The sequence below is a fragment of the Notamacropus eugenii genome, chromosome 1, assembly GCF_028372415.1.
Source record: "Notamacropus eugenii isolate mMacEug1 chromosome 1, mMacEug1.pri_v2, whole genome shotgun sequence".
Taxonomy (NCBI): Eukaryota; Metazoa; Chordata; class Mammalia; order Diprotodontia; family Macropodidae; genus Notamacropus; species Notamacropus eugenii.
Genome location: NC_092872.1, coordinates 124,653,552 through 124,671,055, shown reverse-complemented (window position 1 = coordinate 124,671,055; position 17,504 = coordinate 124,653,552). Strand labels below are relative to the sequence as shown.

Genomic DNA, 17,504 nt, shown 5'->3' with positions numbered 1-17,504 from the left:
AATTATTCACTTGGATTCATCTCAGTAGCAAGGGCACATACTCCCTGTGGCCAGCAGCCTCCCTAAGCACCTTTCCGTACAAGATCAGAGGTAGGTCTCTACCTTTGCTTGACAGCCCCAAGTTATCTCCTATTTGTTTCCAGCCCCAGCTGAGGTATGACAAGTAATGCCTTCATCTTTGTTTTAATATCATTAGAGTATTCAGGAAAAATCACTGAAACTACTGAACCAGATACAAAGGAAACCAATAAAATATAGCCAAAAGGTATTAAAATCAAAAACTGAGTTTCTTTTGGGCACTGAAACAGTAAGCACCCCAACAAGGGAACCTGCTATCACAGGTTCTTACATCTGCATTCATAAAAGGGAAGGCAACTTTTGAGGGGTTAACAATCACTTTAATCAAGCACATGTTTCATTCCTTTAACCAAGCACACATACATTCACCCATTTCAGGGGAGTCAGCACCCTGAACTTCAAGGAAAATACAGAGAAATCAAAACATCAACAGACATGGCTTCCTCTGCCTGACCATAATTCAACAGACAAGTCCAACTGTCTGACCATAGTTACAGGAACTCCTTAAAGTGGCTTCCTCGAGTCCTCCTCTGGCACTCAAACCTTCCTACAAAAACTAAACCCCAAAGTAAAACTTGACTCTCAGAGTATTTAATACTTTTTTTTAGAGCCAGAGGGCATAACCCTCTGTTAGGGTTATGACTGTGCCTCAATAGAAAAAAACAAAAGGTACTTGGAACCCTCCCACAAAACAACTCCCTTAATCAAGCTTCCCAAAATGGGCAGGCCCATCAAGGAAAGAGTGGGAGAGATCCTCCTTAATCACATTATTCAGAGGCATTATACTTCTTGGTAGAAACAAAACAGCAAAAAGATCCTTATTTGATCACAGGTACTGAAATTGCTGTTCATCTATCTTGGAACTAATTTACAAAAGATCAAAGACAATTTTAAAAACGAAGGAGAGAGAGAGTTGGTATTCATTTCCAAAATACTATGCTGGAGAGTATGGCCAGTAATAAGCCAATTAGGGATGGTTGGGGGAGGCCCAATAAATTCTCTTAGATGAGCAGGCTGTTGCTAAAAACAACCAAATGTTATTCTTCTTGGTTTAAAAAAACTCAGTCTCAGATTTGAACTGGATTCTAGAAAAATTCCAAAGTTAGAACAAGATTTTGGTATCTTTTCTTCTAACCCCAGAGAACCCATAAGGCAAAAAAAGTCTAAGGTATTGATGATTATCTAAGAAGTACTAGATTAGTAGGCAGGAATTTTCACTTAAAAAATTCATATTTTAGAAATCTGAAACACTGTGCATCCACTTCTCTGCACACATGTGCCCAATGTCAGATGATTCAAGGCAAAAATACATGGTGAGGATGCACCGCTCATCAGAAATGAGATTGGCCTCCGTGGTGGGCAAATTTGCCAGAACGTTGTTGTATATGAGCCTTATGCTTTGGAGATCTGTGCTCGTTGAAAGGAATGAGAAAAACAGCCTATGGAACAACCACAAAAACATCCTGGGAAAGAAAAAATGGCTTCCAGGAGGTTTCTGCTAATTACTTGTCATGACAATGAGAAGTATATCCACAATCTGACTCTAGCCAAGAATAGCTACAGATGGGTTAGAAAAGAAGCAGGGCACAACACTGGGACTCCTTTTCTATCCAAAAAAGCCCCCAAACCCCAGCTTTTTAAAACCTTTCATGAAATGGATTTAGAAAGTCAACTGAGGCATTTGAAATACCATAAAGAAACTCCTTGTGTGGCCGGCAGTCCTCACCTGGGAACTGAGGATCAGGTTCTCTCTCTCTTTAGTATTTGTATTTCAAGCACCTAACACAGTGCCTGGCACAAGCTTGTTGACTGATCGATTTATTTAGGTTGGAATGGGAACAAGTGTAAGCTGAAAATCCAGGGTTTGGCTGGTACCTTCCTCTGTAGGCCTTTCCTGGTGCCTACAGCTGATGGTGCCCTTTCTTCTAAATATCCTTTTGTATTTAACTACCTTGTAAATATTAACTTTAAATTTATCTTCTATATCTTTATGTGGAATTATTGTTTTCCTCATTAGAATATAAGCTCCTCGTTTCATTTGCTGTACTTGTGCCTAGCATACAACAACAGGCACTTAATACTTGGTTGATTGATCTATTGAGTGACAAAATATGAGGGCCCCACTATGATTCTCCTAAGCTTCCATCCTTTCAGTTGCAACTTCCTGCATTCCTGGTCCTCACCCTGAGTGCTAGCATGCTAATTTGAAAGACTCTGCATTAAGTCTGTATCTTATTCAACTTCCCCTGTCATACCATGGGTTCATATACCATTTCCTCCTCCCAAGGCTTCCTGAGTGGACATTAAGTGACCTGGTCCACTACAAATTTGTGCCAACTATTCTCAACTGGTCCCTCACTACAGCAAGGCAATATTTCGATTTTTCTGTATTTGATTCCATGTAACACTCATCACGGCAGCTACTGCAAACTTGTTCTCCTTTTAGGTTAATCATACCACCATTGACCTCTTCTCCACCCTCTCCCTGAATCCTCTCTGAAGAGTACCTCACTACATAACTGACTGAAAAAAAAAACTGAGGTCATTCTTGAGAATTTCTTCTTCTCCCTTCCTCTTCATCTCCCATCCCTCTGAGATCTTCCCCAACTATCTCTTCTTTTTACCCCAGTTTTTACCCCAGATGAGGTCACCCTTCTGCTTGCCATCCCTTCTACATGTACCCTTGATCCCAATTCCTCCCATCCACTCCAGTAGACTACACCCCCCATGACTACCACTCTCTCTAATCTTCAGTCTTTCCCTTTCTACTGATCCTTTTCTTCGTTGACAAATATGCTCAAATTTCTTAAAAAACAAACATACCCTCAAAGATATGCACCAGCTATCTTTATCTCTGTTCAGCTAAATGCCTTGACAAATCTGTCTACAATCAGTGCCTCTGTTTCTATTATCACTCTATCCTAAAACCTCTTTAATCTAGCTGCTGATTTTTACCACTCATCTGAAACTGTTTTCTGAAGTTATCAGCAATCACCTACTTTAAAAAGTGTGAAGGAAGTTTTTGGATTCTGCTCTCTCTTCATTCTCCTCCTGTATATCTGACCACTTGTCCTCATTCTATTTTGCTGGATCTTCATCTGTGTCAAGCAGTTACTGTGTGTGTCCCCTCTAAACTCTGTTCTAAGCCCTTTTCTCCTGTTTCTCTATATTCTGCTACTTGGTAATCTCATCCATGCTCATAGGTTCAATTACCATCTCTATGCAGAGAATTTTCAAGTCTAGTCTCTCTCTTGAGTTCCAATCCTACAGCATTAATTCCTTGCTGAACATTTTGAATCATGACATTTCAAACTCAGTGTATACTAAACTGAATTGGTTACTTATCCACCAAATTTCCCTCACTTCTATAATTCTTTTACCTGGTAAGGGGTACTCCTATCCCTCCAGTCACCCAGATTCCAAATAGCATTACCCTCAATTCATCTTTCTTTCTCACTTATCATGTCCCCTCAGTTGCCATATCTTGCAATTTCTTTCTCTACAGCATGTCTCATTCTCCCGAATCACAAAGCCATTACTTTAGTTCAGGCCCTCATCACCTCCGGTCTGAACTATTACAACAGCTTTCTAATTGGATTCATCGCTTCATTTCTCTCCCCTCTAATCCATCTTCCACTCAACTCTCAAAGTAAATTTCCTACATGCAGCTCTAACCCTAACACCTTCCTGCTCAATAAACTCCAGTGATACCTTATCCATATCTCAGTGATCCCTCCAGCATAAAACTTTGGCTTTTAAAGGTCTTTGTATAAAGGTTACATACTCTGGGATCCAGTCATACCAACCTGCCTGCCATTTTTGTGCCTGATATTCCATCTTCTGTTTATGTCTTGCATTGGCTTCCATGCCTGCAAAGCTCTCTCTCTCAGCCTTCAAATTCCAAAATGCCTGGTTTCCTAACTAGCACTTATATCATTCTTGAAGGTTTGCGAAGCACTTGACATAGTTTAACTCATTGGATCCTCATAATAACTCCATGAGGTAAGTCATATTATTATCCCCATTTTACAGATGAGGAAACTGAGACACAGAAAGGTTACATAAATTGCCTAGGATCATATAGCTTATTAGTTGCGTCTGAAGCAACATGTGAACTCAGATCTTTCTGATTCCAAGGCCCAAAATCTATCTACTGCAACACTTAGCTATTTATAACAATGAGTTCAAGCACTATGTTGTGCAGTAGGTTTTCTTGGTCCCTCTAACTGCTATTGCTATTCTGTCATGCTACATTCCTTCATCTCTAGATTTTTACTACATGTTCTGATTTATACAGGTTAGCTTCCCCACTAGAATGGAAGCACCATGACAGCCGGGACTGTTTGTGCTTTTTCTTTATATCTCCAGCCTGTGTACACAATAGTATCTAATGAATAAGGACTTATTTAATAGTACTTAATAACTGATGAATGATTACTTAATGCTTAATAAATAAGTAATGAATAATTACTTAGTAAGAACTCAATACTTAGTACTTAATAAGTAAGTACATAATGAACAATTGCTTAATAAGTACTCACATAGTAAGCATATAGTGAGAACTTAATAAGTAAGAACATATTAAATGCTTATTGAATGATTTACATTGATTTCCATGTCTTTTGAGGTTCACAACCCTGTCGATCCACTAGCAACTTCATGTGTCAAGAACACACTGGACAACATTTATGTTTTTTTAAATTTTTTCTGTTCTTCTATAAGTAGCAGGGACAGACAAGGACTCAAAGAGTACAGTTACGGGGTTAAGATGACCCTATTCTACAGGATGGAAACAATAAAGTGGGTGGTACCAGTTTTTTGGCTATCAGGGGACTACCTGAGTGATGGAGAAGGAATATACCATTCTTTTGGGGAAGATCTTCTGATGCACAGGTTGTGAATGGAGACTCCCCTACACTCAAAGTCTCTTTGCAAATGATGGAAACCTGGTAGGGACAGCTAACACTTTGGTTGAGAGAGTCGGGAGGCAAAAATATCCTGACAGACAAGCTAACGGATTGGGATGAATCTAATAAGATGAAATTTAATAGCTATAAATAGTTATAAAGTTCTTATACTTGGGTTCTAAAAATCACTTTTTCAAGTATAAGATGGTAGAGGAATATTTATATAGCAGTTTGTCAGAAAAAGACTCAAGAGTTTAGTGGATTACTTTAGTGGATTGCTTCTCTGCCTCAAACTTGACTCTGACTACCAAGTTCAACTCTCTCTTATTCTAATTTTCTTCCCAAGAAGGGGATACATTTTGTTTTGATGTAAACATTTCCAAACAGATCCCCTTATAAATTACATTCTCAGAACTCATAATGGAGCCAACCAATTGGCTACCTCTCAGTAGTTATCAATAGTCCCTACAATGCTAGAAAACCCTTCCACATTGTTCACAGTGGGTGATTACCAGTAAGATAATAAGGGTATAGTTCAGTAACCAGGCTGTTTGCTGGGATGAACAACACGAAAATCAACTTGCCCTGGTTCACAGAGGTGCCTTGGGTATAAAGGCCCCTGAACAATTTATACTGGGATCAGGAAAAAAATTATTAATAAAACTATTTAAGTGCCAAATACCTACCAAGCATCATGCTCTATATTGAGGATACAATGACAAAAAATGAGATAGCATCTGTCCTCAAGGATCTTACATTCTACTGAAGATCCCTTACGTGCTTGGCAAAAATGTCTGTGTGGCTCCACTGACTCTAAGTGTTATCTAATCCAGGGTCCTTTAAAGCATGCCTGGTACATGCCTGTCCTTAGGCAAATCTCTGGGATAGGAGGATGAACAGTTCTTGCTTCAGACACAAGAGGCAGGATTCATGTTGGGAAAAAAAGCATGTGAAATCCAAAACCTAGTCAACTTGGTAACAGAGTATTTGTGAAGTAATGATATCCAAGGGACTGAGAGAAGAAGGAAGATGGTTACTCAGAGTAGGAATTCAACTGCAATAGATCAGAAAAGACAAAGAATATCAGAGTCTTGACCACTAGTCTGATCATCATCAGAATATCTGCTGATTAATAGATCTAGAAGAGATAATTTAAAAATTATTAAACTACCTGAAAGCCATGATCAAAAAAAGTGCCTAGACATAATCTTTCAAAAAATTATCAAGGAAAACTGTCCTCATATTCTAAAACCAGAGGGTAAATAGACATTGAAAGAATCCACCGATCGCCTCCTGAAAGAGATCCCAAAAGGAAAACTCGTAGGAATACTACAGCTAAATTCCAGAGTTCCCAGGTCAGGGAGAAAATATTGCAAACATCCAGAAAGAAACAATTCAAGTATTGTAGAGAAACAATCAGGGTAACACAAGATCTAGCAGCTTCTACATTACAGGATCAAAGGGCTTGGCATATGATATTCTAGAGGTCAAAGGAGCTAGGATTAAAAGCAAGAATCACCTATTCCAAAAAACTGAGTAAAATCCTTCAGGGGAAAAAAATGGACATTCAATAAAAGGACTTTCAAGCATTCTTGATGAAAAGACCAGAGCTGAATAGAAAATCTGACTTTCAAACACAAGAATCAAGAGAAACATGAAAAGGTAAACAGAAAAGAGAAATCATAAAGGACTTGCTAAAGTTGAACTCTTTACACATATCTGTGTGTGTGTGTGTGTATATACACACACATATATATGTATATATATGTGTGTGTATATACACACACATATATATATATACATATACATGTATATATATGTATATATATGTGTAGATAGATGGATAGATAGAGGTAGATATATATATAGAGAGAGAGAGGGCACAGAGTGAGTTAAATATGAAGGGATGATATTTAAAAAATAAAATTAAGGAGTAAGAGAGGAATATATTGCGAGAAGGAGAAAGGCAGAAATAGAGTGAGGTAAACTATCTCACATAAAGGAGGCAAGAAAAAGCTTTTGCAACAGAGGAGAAGAGGGGAGAAGTGAGAGATAATGAGTAAGCCTTACTCTCATTGGATCTGGCTTAAGAAGGGAATAACATACATACTCAATTGGGTATTAAAGTCTATCTTACCTTAAAGAAAAGTGAGAGGAAGGGGATAAGAGATGGGGATGACAGAAGGGAGGGCACATGGGAGGAAGGGATAATTAGAAGTAAACACTTCTGAGGGAGGACAGAGTCAAAAGAGAGAATAGAATAAATGGGGGACAGAATAGGATGGAGGAAATAGTCTTTCACAGCATGACTGTTACGGAAGTGGACTACACATGTATAGACTACTGAGTTGCTTGCCTTCTCAATGGGGATAGGAGGGGAGGGAGAAGGGGAGAGTATTTGGAACCCAAAGTTTTAAAAACATATGTTAAAAATTGTTTTTACATGCAACTGGGAAATAAGACATACAGGCAATGGAGTATAGAAATGTGTCCTGTACTAGAAGAAAATAGAAGGGAAGGGGATAAGAACAAAGTGTGTGTGTGTGTGTGTGTGTGTGTGTGTGTGTGTGTATGTGTGTGTGAAAAGGGAGGGCAGATTGGGGGAAGGAGTAATCAGAATGCACACTGTTTTGGGGTGGGAGATAGGGAGAAAATTTGGAACTTGAAATCTTGTGGAAGTGAATGTTGAAAACTGAAAATTAATAAGCGGAAAAAAGATATATTTTATGGGATCTAGAAAAAAACTTAAGATCCACAGTAAAAGAAAAAAAGAAATGATGAGCAGATGGACTTCAGAAAAACCTGGAAAGACTTGTATGAACTGATGCTGAGTGAGGAGAGCAGAGCCAGGAGAACATTGTATGCAGTTACAGCCACACTGTACGATGACTAATTTTGATAGACTGAACTCTTCTCAGCAATGCAGGGTTCTAAGACAACTCCACAAGACTCATGATGGAAAATGTTATCCACATCCAGAGAAAGAATTACAGTCTAAATACAGATTGAAGCAGACTATTTTCTCTCTTTCTTTTTTTGTTTTGTTTCTCCTTTTTCATAGTCCATTCTATTGGCTTTAATTCTTCACAACATGACTAATGAGAAAATGTTTATTGTGAATGTATATACAGAGAGCCTGTTATGAAGACTGCATGACATCTTGGGGGGAGGGAGAAGGAAGAAGAGGGAGAAAATTTTGGAACTCAAAAACTTGTGGAACTGCATGTTGTAAACTAAAAACAAATTAATAAATTAAAAAAAAATGAATATTTGATGATCAAATGATTGATGAATTGCTTTGTATCCATTGCATCCTTCACCCCTACTAGCCCAGAAAGACCAGAAGGATTATGGGCTAGAAGTACCATGTCTTCTGTAGATGCTGTAGATTCAGGTATGATGCAATATAGAGTTACACCAGAGGGTAGACTAATGTATCACCACCACAATTTATAGACAGGGTCCTAGTTCTAGAGTCTCATCTGGGGAAATTAAGTGGCAGGTTGAGATGTATCAAAGGAAATGAAGGCAGACATTAAGAGCACTTAGAGGGAAGAAGAAAAAAAAAACAATGGAAAGAAAAGGAACTGGCTGTCTTCTAAGATGTTGAAAAAAAAATTTCTACCTCCCAGTTTTAGGAAGAAGGAGCTCAACAATATAGAAGACTAATAGTATAAGTAGATAAGGGCTTCCTGCTAATAGTAACAGATGAAAGTCTATATAGTTAATAATCTTAGGGTAAAAATGTTTAGTTCAATGAGGTCTGCTTACATTTGAGTTTAATGCAGAACCAGCTAATTTGATTAATGCATTTCCCCCCCAGTTAATGCACATAGATACATTTAAAATTTACGTCCCAAGGTCTGCTCTGATGATCTTCTAAATTAAATTTACAAACCCTGGGCTAATAACACACTGCATCTTTTCTTCAATTTCTAGTGTCTACTGTTTTCCATTTTCACAATCGTACCTACCACTGGAAGGCACCATTTTCTCAATCTACTCAAAAGGAAATCGTGGTCACATGTTAATTTCAATTTTTGATAATCAGCATACCTACTTTCTTTCCTTCCTCCCATTCATGATTTATTGATTATTTCTTGTCCATTAGCTACTCTTCCCTCTCCACTCCAGGATTAAGCATCTTAAATTCACAGAAGGAAGATTAACTGAGACTCAAAACATATTTTTGCTCTTCACAGAGTCATATAATTTCAAAGTGAAAAGGGACTTTAAAGATCATCTAGTCTAATCTGTCCCTGAACAGCAATCTCTTTTACAACATTCCCCAAAAGTGGAATGCCTACTTATAGACCACCAGTAGCAGGGAACGCACTGCCTATTAGTCCACTGAACTTTTAGATCACTCTAACTTGTTAGGCATGTTTTTCCATATATGGAGCTAATATCTGTTCATTGACAGCTTTTACACACTGCTCCAAAATTTTCCGTGGGACCACAAAGAATAAATGTAACTCCCTCTTCCACATAGCAGCTCTTTGATACATGAAGAAAGCTACCATTACATGTCCTTACCTCTTTTCATTATTAAATAAAAATAAGATGAGATAGCATTTGTAAAGCATTCTGCAAATCTCAAAGTGATATAAAATGCTAGTTACGGTTATTATTAATATTCTTAATTAATAATTATATTATTACTAATTAATAATAATATTAATATCATTAATATTCCCAGGTACCCATATGTTTTCTAATTCTTTTAAGAACCAATATATGCACCTTGAACACTACTGCTACTAGAATGGGCTATATGTTATACATATGCCAATCACATAGGATTTCTACAAGCATGTTTCCTTCAACTATTTAAATATAAACCGTATCTCAGGAAACAGTTTTGATGAGTTGCAGCAGAAAAATATTATCACTCATTGGTTAGTCTTCTGGAGATGAGTCTCTCCATACATAACAAGATTGTTTCTTAAGCAGCGAGCATACAGTCTGCTGCTGGTTGGCACCATGGACAGATAGAGCATTAGACTTGGGAGTCAGGAAAACCTGAACTCCCATCTTGCCTCAGACACGTTTCAGCTAGCTAGCTGTGTGGTCCAAGGCAGATCACTGGGCATAATAACAGCACCTCCCTCACAGAGTGGTGGTGATCTTCACAGGTTAGGACAAATAAAGATTATTTAAAGCATGAATAAAGCTCTTTGTAAACTGTAAAGCAATGTGTGTGTGTGTGTGTGTGTGTGTGTGTGTGTGTGTGTGTGTGTGTACACACAGGTTAGAGGCTGCTGCTATTACTACTACTGCTACTACTACTAGTACTTCTGCTACTACTACTACTACTACTACTACTGTTACTAGTACTACTACAAACTGTTCCAGAGATCACACTAAGCTGGTATAGTTTTGAGACTCAAGGGCACAGGCACACAATGAAACATCAGAAGAGGATTTAGGATCTCAGAGCTAGATACCTCCAAGTCATTCTCTAGTTTGCAGAGGATAAATGGAGCAATTTGCATTTGAACAGCAATCGTTACCTCCACAGAGATGTCATCCCTGGTGGCCAAGTTCTGACTGACTGCAGCCAGGGAGGCCTGCTCAATATCCCGGATGCACCGGTTGATGCCGTCAATGGAATAGTCACACTCTCTCTGGCCTGGAGCCTTATCCCTGAAAGGAAGAGAACCTTTTTATCAGGAGAAAAAGAGAGCCCAGTTTACTTTGGGATATTACATGAATGTTTAGTGCACTGATTGGGAGGTCTCTGACCAGGTCTCTTTCATTATGTTATTTAATAAGCAACAGATTCCTGATCATCTTTCTCTGATACCTTCTTACAAATCTGAGTTACCCATTATCCCTAAAGTAAGGCTCTTGGGCCATCCTGCCTTACCCAAGATGAAGGAAGTTGTAGGGAACTGTCCTCAGCTTGAGAGGAAATCAATACCTGGAGAATACACTCCATTTTAGCAGTAATAATACCCGCTTGAACTTTAATTGCCCAAATGCTCCATGAATGGCCAAATATGGTTCTAAGACTTCACACCGATTTAAGTGTAACACCATTATAAAAGGTAGGCTCAAATCCTTCCTCACTCACTGGCTGTATAGCCTTGGGCCAGGGCTCTTAACCTCTTTGTGCCTTAGGTATATCCTCATCTGTAAAATGGGGATAATAATAGGACTTATCTCAGAGGGCTATTCGGAGAATTGCAATAATATGTGGAAAACACTTTGTAAACCTTAAAGCACTATATGTTAGCTATTATTAGTACAATTATAAAAGATATATTCTATTTCCAGTGCAAATGATCTACATCATACATACATACATTATACCTAATGAAATTTTTCTTTGCATGGGCTTTTAAATTTCACGATGATTGAGAACACTAAGGCAAAGTGCTAGCTAATTCCCTGTCCTTCCCATGTAAATGAGAAACCAAGTATAACTGTATAAAAGGAGGGACTCATTTAGTCCCTCTATGTAGAATTAAATCTAAATTCTGTTTGAAAATGTTATATTCTGATCAATGAATGTTAAAAGTCCTAATATCATTGGAGATGGCAGAGACAGAGAGAGCCACAGTTTTAGCAGGACTCAAATATTCATATGATTTTAACAGTGAATTAGATCAAACCCCAAACGTCTGTTTTAGGGCAGAACAGCAAACACTGGTTATCCTTGCCTGAGTATCTAGGTGGCACAGGGGATAGACAGCATTGGCACCCAGATAAAATGACATCACAGTTATATCCTAGTTTAAATAACAGGCCTGATGCATTTGGAGTCTTGGAAAGGGCACTGGACTTGGAGCTGGGAAACTGGGATTCTAGTTCCATCTCAGCCACTAATTAACTATATGACCTTGAGCCAATCAGTTGATCTCAGTCTCTCCATCCACAAAACAGGGATGATAATGCTGGCAGGACCCATAACACAGGATTATTTCAAAAATTAAATAAGGTAACAGATACAAAGTAATCTGAAGCTATAAATCACTGTACAAACGAATGATTATTACTACTGAAAACACAAGGGTAGCTGATGGTGGATGCAAGTTCACTGGGAGGCACTTACCTAATGGAAGTGATGAGGCTCTTGATTGAATCTGATACAGTATGAGAATGTCCAGCAAGGACAGACCAGGTGGGTGGGTCTTTTGGATTGATGGCCAAAGAGCGAGCAGTCCTGATCAGGAAAGATGAACTCTCCAGCATGGTCTTGGCTGAGACCAAGATAGGTTCCTGTGCCCGAGATCCCTGGGAACAAGAAAGCAGCAGGGTCTTTTCTAGTTTGGGAATGGTGAAATACAAGTTGGGGACAGAAAAGCATTCCCTGAAGGTGACATACTTTAAAAAGAGAAAAATCATTATGTTAGATGGAGTGATATTCCAGAGGACAAGGTATCCATACTGATAGAAAGCTCTCTTCTTACGCCTGATGGTGGATCAGGTCCAAAAAAGATCTGGGAGTATCAGTTGAGTAAGACTCAATAATCCAGAAAGAAGACATCTGCATGGTATCAGTATAGCAATCCGTGCTATAATCTTACTGATGAGATAGCTCAAGACATCAGCACCCAATGGATACACAAAACTTGTGTGCATGTTATTAAAATGGCTCACAAATCATCACAAGACAACACCTTTAACATATGCTGCATTTTTAGTAATACATGTGCAATCGCCTTAATTTTTAATTATTGATATAATTATCTGGGGCAGCTAGGTGGTACAAAGGATAGAGTGCCAGACCTGCAGTCAGGTAGACCTGAGTTCAAATCTGGCCTCAAATACTTATTGGATGGGTGAACCTGGGCAAGTCACTTAGAACTATTTGCCTTATTTTCCTCATCGGTCAAATGAGCTGGAGGAGGAAATGGCAAACCTCTTCAGTATGTCTGCCAAGAAAACCCCAAATGGAGTCATAAGGAGTTGGACAAGACTGAAATGACTGAACCACAACAAATGATAATCTCATCTGCAGATTATTCGAGCCTTGGGCTTTCTCTCTCCCCCACTGTTTACTGACGTCTAAGAGGGGAGAGGAAGAGTTTTAAATACAAATGGATAATTCTGCTATTCATTAATAGCAGTTGTAAAGGTGAGAAACCTCAGAACTGCTGTAGGAAAACGAGAGTTTTGGATTATCTTTGGATTTCAATGGTTTGTACAATCCCAAAAGTCCAAGAAACTGCGAGATGGTTATGGTTACTTATCTACCTGGAGACTGTAAACTCACAACATGAGTATTCTGTTTCTTCTTTATTTTCTCACTGTCCTACCCCTCTTCTCATCTTTGGGGAACATCAGAAAGTTTGTATCCCTTCAAGTTGGGATTTGAGAAGAAGCATAGTGTTACAAGATGTCCATGGAACTAGGACACAGGAGGGGCAGGATTCTACAGTCCATGACTGAATTCCAGGGAAGAGAAAATAATCTACAATCATGTTTACCGACAAAAGTATCATGAGATTATAAAGTGCAAATTTCCATCTGAAGCACAGGTCTTTGGGATCTCACTAGCCATCCAGACTCTGCTGTGGTTGGTGACATATTCTAGCGATTTTTTTTTTTTGGCTTTCCTCACATAAAAAGTTAAAATACTGACCTCCAGAACATCACTTCCCTGACTACTGACATGCAAATTCACCCCTAAGCAGGGCAAATTAGTCTTTCTTGCAAAGAGTCTAATAGCTTAACTGGGAGCATGGGATAATTAATGTACATAGCTCTGGCTTTCCTGGGGGAGGGAAGAACTCACTTACAAGGGTGACATGGATAGAATTATAACATGATCATGTTGTTTTACCCCTAATTTTTTGTAGTTCTTATCACTTACCTTAAGAAGTCACCAATAAGAAGACTTATATGAACTGATGCATAATTTGAAAAAGGAAACAATGTACTCAATGACTTTTTTTCTTAGGAAGAGCTATTTTTCATTACCCAGGCCAAGGGGTGCCTTATATGCCACAAGAAGCACATAAATATTAAAGTATCAGATTATGGAAGGTTTATTAGGGAAAAACCTACTGGTAGATGATAAAAAAAACCCCAAAACTCTGTACAGGTTATACTCTTCTCTCTCTTTTGGAGCCCATTAGAATAAACAAGTACTGTAACAGGGCAGACAAGGTATGATAGAACAAGGGCATCTATTAGTTAGATAAAGCTCTGAGATGTGCTGGGGAACCTAGAGTCTTCAAAAAAACCCCCAAAACCTGAAAAGCAAGCAACTAAACACAACAAATCCACAGCTTCTTTTTCTGTATTTAAAACCAACCAGTTCAGATCTGAATACTCCTAACAACTTCCCCACTTTGGAGACTGAAATTTCAAGGTCCAGCAGTCAACGACATAACTTATTTCTTCACTTTCCACTTAGGCTAGAATACTATCTCTTTCATGATAACAATAATAAAATGATACTTTGCACATATATAAGCACTTTCAGCTATTAACTTCTCATATACATTCAACACTACAGACAACTAACCCCAAACCCACTTTTTCTTGCTTCCTGGAGACCCCCCAAAAAGGAAAAAGGCACATCATACCTCAGAGCTGATCTGGGCTGGAATGCTGACGAACTCAGGGTTGGAAGCAAATGCTGTCAGATTTTCAACTGCTTCAATCAAGGGCACGGTTGCAATTCGACACTTGGTGCGATTGTCTTCTGAGAAATCTCCATCCAGAGCCTGGTGTGAAGAGAAAATACGGAAGTATTTTCTGTATAATGATACCCAGTGCCTGTCCCTGGGGGCACTAAAACCATCCTATTTCAAAACGAATGTGGTCTGATTTGTTTAGGATTTTTAAAAATATTTGGAAAATAAGAGCAAAGAACTACTGGAAGCAGAACAATTTTAAGAAACTAAGTAGAATATGTATCTCCTATAACAACTGACCTCCTGAATCATATGGATTACCCTTCCACAAAGGGGAGAATGATACATTCTTGAAATAATGCTCTTCTGCTGGTTTATTTGGAGTATCTCCAAAAACCAGAGCCAAGCACCTTTAAAACTCTGGAGACTCAAGGATTACAAGCCAACACTATTTCTCCATCCAAAGAAACCTACAGATATAAATGTGCCTGTAGTTTCAAGGCAGAAAGTTTCCATTCCAAAGAAGCATCTTCACAAATGGTTTTATATTAAAGTGCCTAAAGATTATACTAATAAGCAGCATAGAAGCAAGTAACCAAATATCCAGGTCTTTTCAGTCATTTTTGTCTCCTGTCCCCCAGGATTAGCTACTCTGAGCAGATGAACAGTGAAGTCTCATGGACTTTCTTATCTCTTGGATTCAGAAATCTTTTATCTTAATCTGTATTCTAATATGTCAGGAACCTATAAAAAAGTTCCTAAGGTGAAAGACAGACAGAGCCAGGGATTTTAGAGGCCATCTAATTCAAACCCTCCATTTACAGTTGAGTAGACTGAGACATTGAGAGATTAAGTGGCTTGTTCCCACCCAAGGTCACATAACTAGTGACTGAAGGATGACGTGAATATCTTCACCCGCTCTGGCTAGACAGGCAGTAGAATCTCTCCTTTACCACAGTGTGTCTCATCCCATAGAACAAGATCCTTAGCCTGAAAAATGTGGATCCATTTCAGGGGGTCCATGAACTTGGATGGGAAAATGATGACATCATTATTTCAATATAAATTCATTTCTTTTTCTAATCCTATGCATTTTATTTTATGCAATTAAAAACATTATTGTGAGAAGGGGCCCATATGCTTGACCAGAATGCAGAAGGATTTATGACACACAGACATCTATCCAATTATACATAACCTAAAACAATTTAGGTAGAAATAGGTTAGTTGTTGATAGAACTCCCAAATGCTTAGAAATTGAGATCTAGAAATCATTTGGTTCACCTTTTTCATTCGAGTGGAGAAGAAATGGAGGCCCTTGCCTAAAGTTACTACGGTACCTGCTAACAGAGTACATTCTAGAACCCAGCTTCCTAGGCTACCAGTCTAATTCTCTTTTTCTGCTGTGTCACACTGACTCAGAGACAACTTCAACAAGGTTCAGAAATAAGAAAAGACCATACCCAAACAATTTTTTTTCTTTTGCAAAATCTACTTTAAGAAGGGAAAGCAAGAAAGTGGCGAATATACTTACAGCCAAGCCACGTACTATGAGAGGGGGAGCTGAATCATTTGTATTGAGTGCACAGTGATGATGTTTAAGCCCAAGGGAATGAACTAAGTATTGCTTTATGGGGCAAGGCCACGCTATGGCTTCTTAGAAAAACAAAAGCCACTCTTGCACAATTTTTAGTTGGCATCCAACCAGTACAACTGCCCAAGTAAAAATAACATTCCATTCCACACATCTGATGTGAAACTAGAGTAACGAGCTGAATGAAGGAAGAAAGAGAATACAGCTACATAATTTTCTTTAGAAGAGAGTGGGTATGACTGGTAATGTATCTCTTCTATTTCATTTTTCAATACAAGAAATCCCCAGGACTCTCAAAGAGTCAGGGTAGCCAATAGACAAAAGGCTTGGTTTCAGATATTCACAACCTTGATGACCTAGCATGCGTTTCATAACCTTCTATTCCCTGACGCTGTTTCTACTTTCCTATTCCCCATTCCACCAACTCCTGATGTTCTAACAGAAATTAGAATAAACTTATTAGAAAAAAATTAGTTTTATTTAATGACCAAAAAACTCTTTTGTCTTCCTCCCACTTCTCTTACCCCACTGGAAGCAACAACCACCACAAAAGTGAAACACTTGTAACAAATTAGGCACAGCCAAGTAAAACAAATTCTTCCATTGGCTATATCTAAAAACCATTTCCTTCTGTACCCTAAGTCCATCTCCTCTCCCCTCTCTCTCAGAAAACCCGTAGCATGTTCTGCAACTGGTCCTCTGGAGTCATAGTTGAGTATTGCTTTCTTCATCATAGTTTTCACAGTTTTCAAAGTAGTGTCATTATTGTATGGTATTAAATACAGCTCTCCTGACTTTACTATGCACCAGCTCATACAAATCTTCTCAGGTTTCACTGAAACCATTTCTTTCATTATTTCTTATGGTGTAACAGCATTCCATTACATTCACAGGACATCTCTTTTATGGCATAACAATATTCCAGAACTGTCACAAAACATTTTTTTCCAGTCATTACTGAATTGATGAGAATCTCTTTAGTTTCCAGTTCTTTGATACTACAAAAACAGCTGCTATAACTACTTTTTGGACAAATGCATAATTTTTCTCTTTCTTTAATCTTTTGGGGGTACAGGCCTAGTAGCAGACGTATTCTTGTTATTAAAAGGATAATTACCAGGGGTTACAGATGGATGCTCCTTGCTAATCACTGCTATATACCCCTGGGCAAATAATCTTTGGGTCTTTGTTTTCTTATTTGAAAATTAGGGAATCAAGGACTTGGACCAGATAACCTTAAACGATCCTTCTAGTTCTAAATCTATGATCTATAATTCAAGATTATATCTAATTGAGACCTTCTCATTGACATAATCAGAATAAGAGTAATAAAAA

The 17,504-nt window shown here is 38.4% G+C and overlaps 1 protein-coding gene across 11 annotated transcripts in view; it reads right to left on the bottom strand.

Moving 5' to 3' along the window:
* The window catches only part of TLN2 (talin 2), a 565,589-nt gene that overhangs the window by 114,333 nt on the left and 433,752 nt on the right, over positions 1-17,504 (bottom strand). For all 11 annotated transcript variants that reach the window (XM_072612946.1, XM_072612883.1, XM_072612950.1 and 8 more), the window contains 3 exons: positions 14,525-14,665; positions 12,043-12,224; positions 10,499-10,631 (listed from right to left, as the gene is read on the bottom strand). In XM_072612946.1, coding sequence (XP_072469047.1) covers positions 10,499-10,631; positions 12,043-12,224; positions 14,525-14,665 — 456 coding nt within the window. The remainder of the gene's footprint in view (positions 1-10,498; positions 10,632-12,042; positions 12,225-14,524; positions 14,666-17,504) is intronic.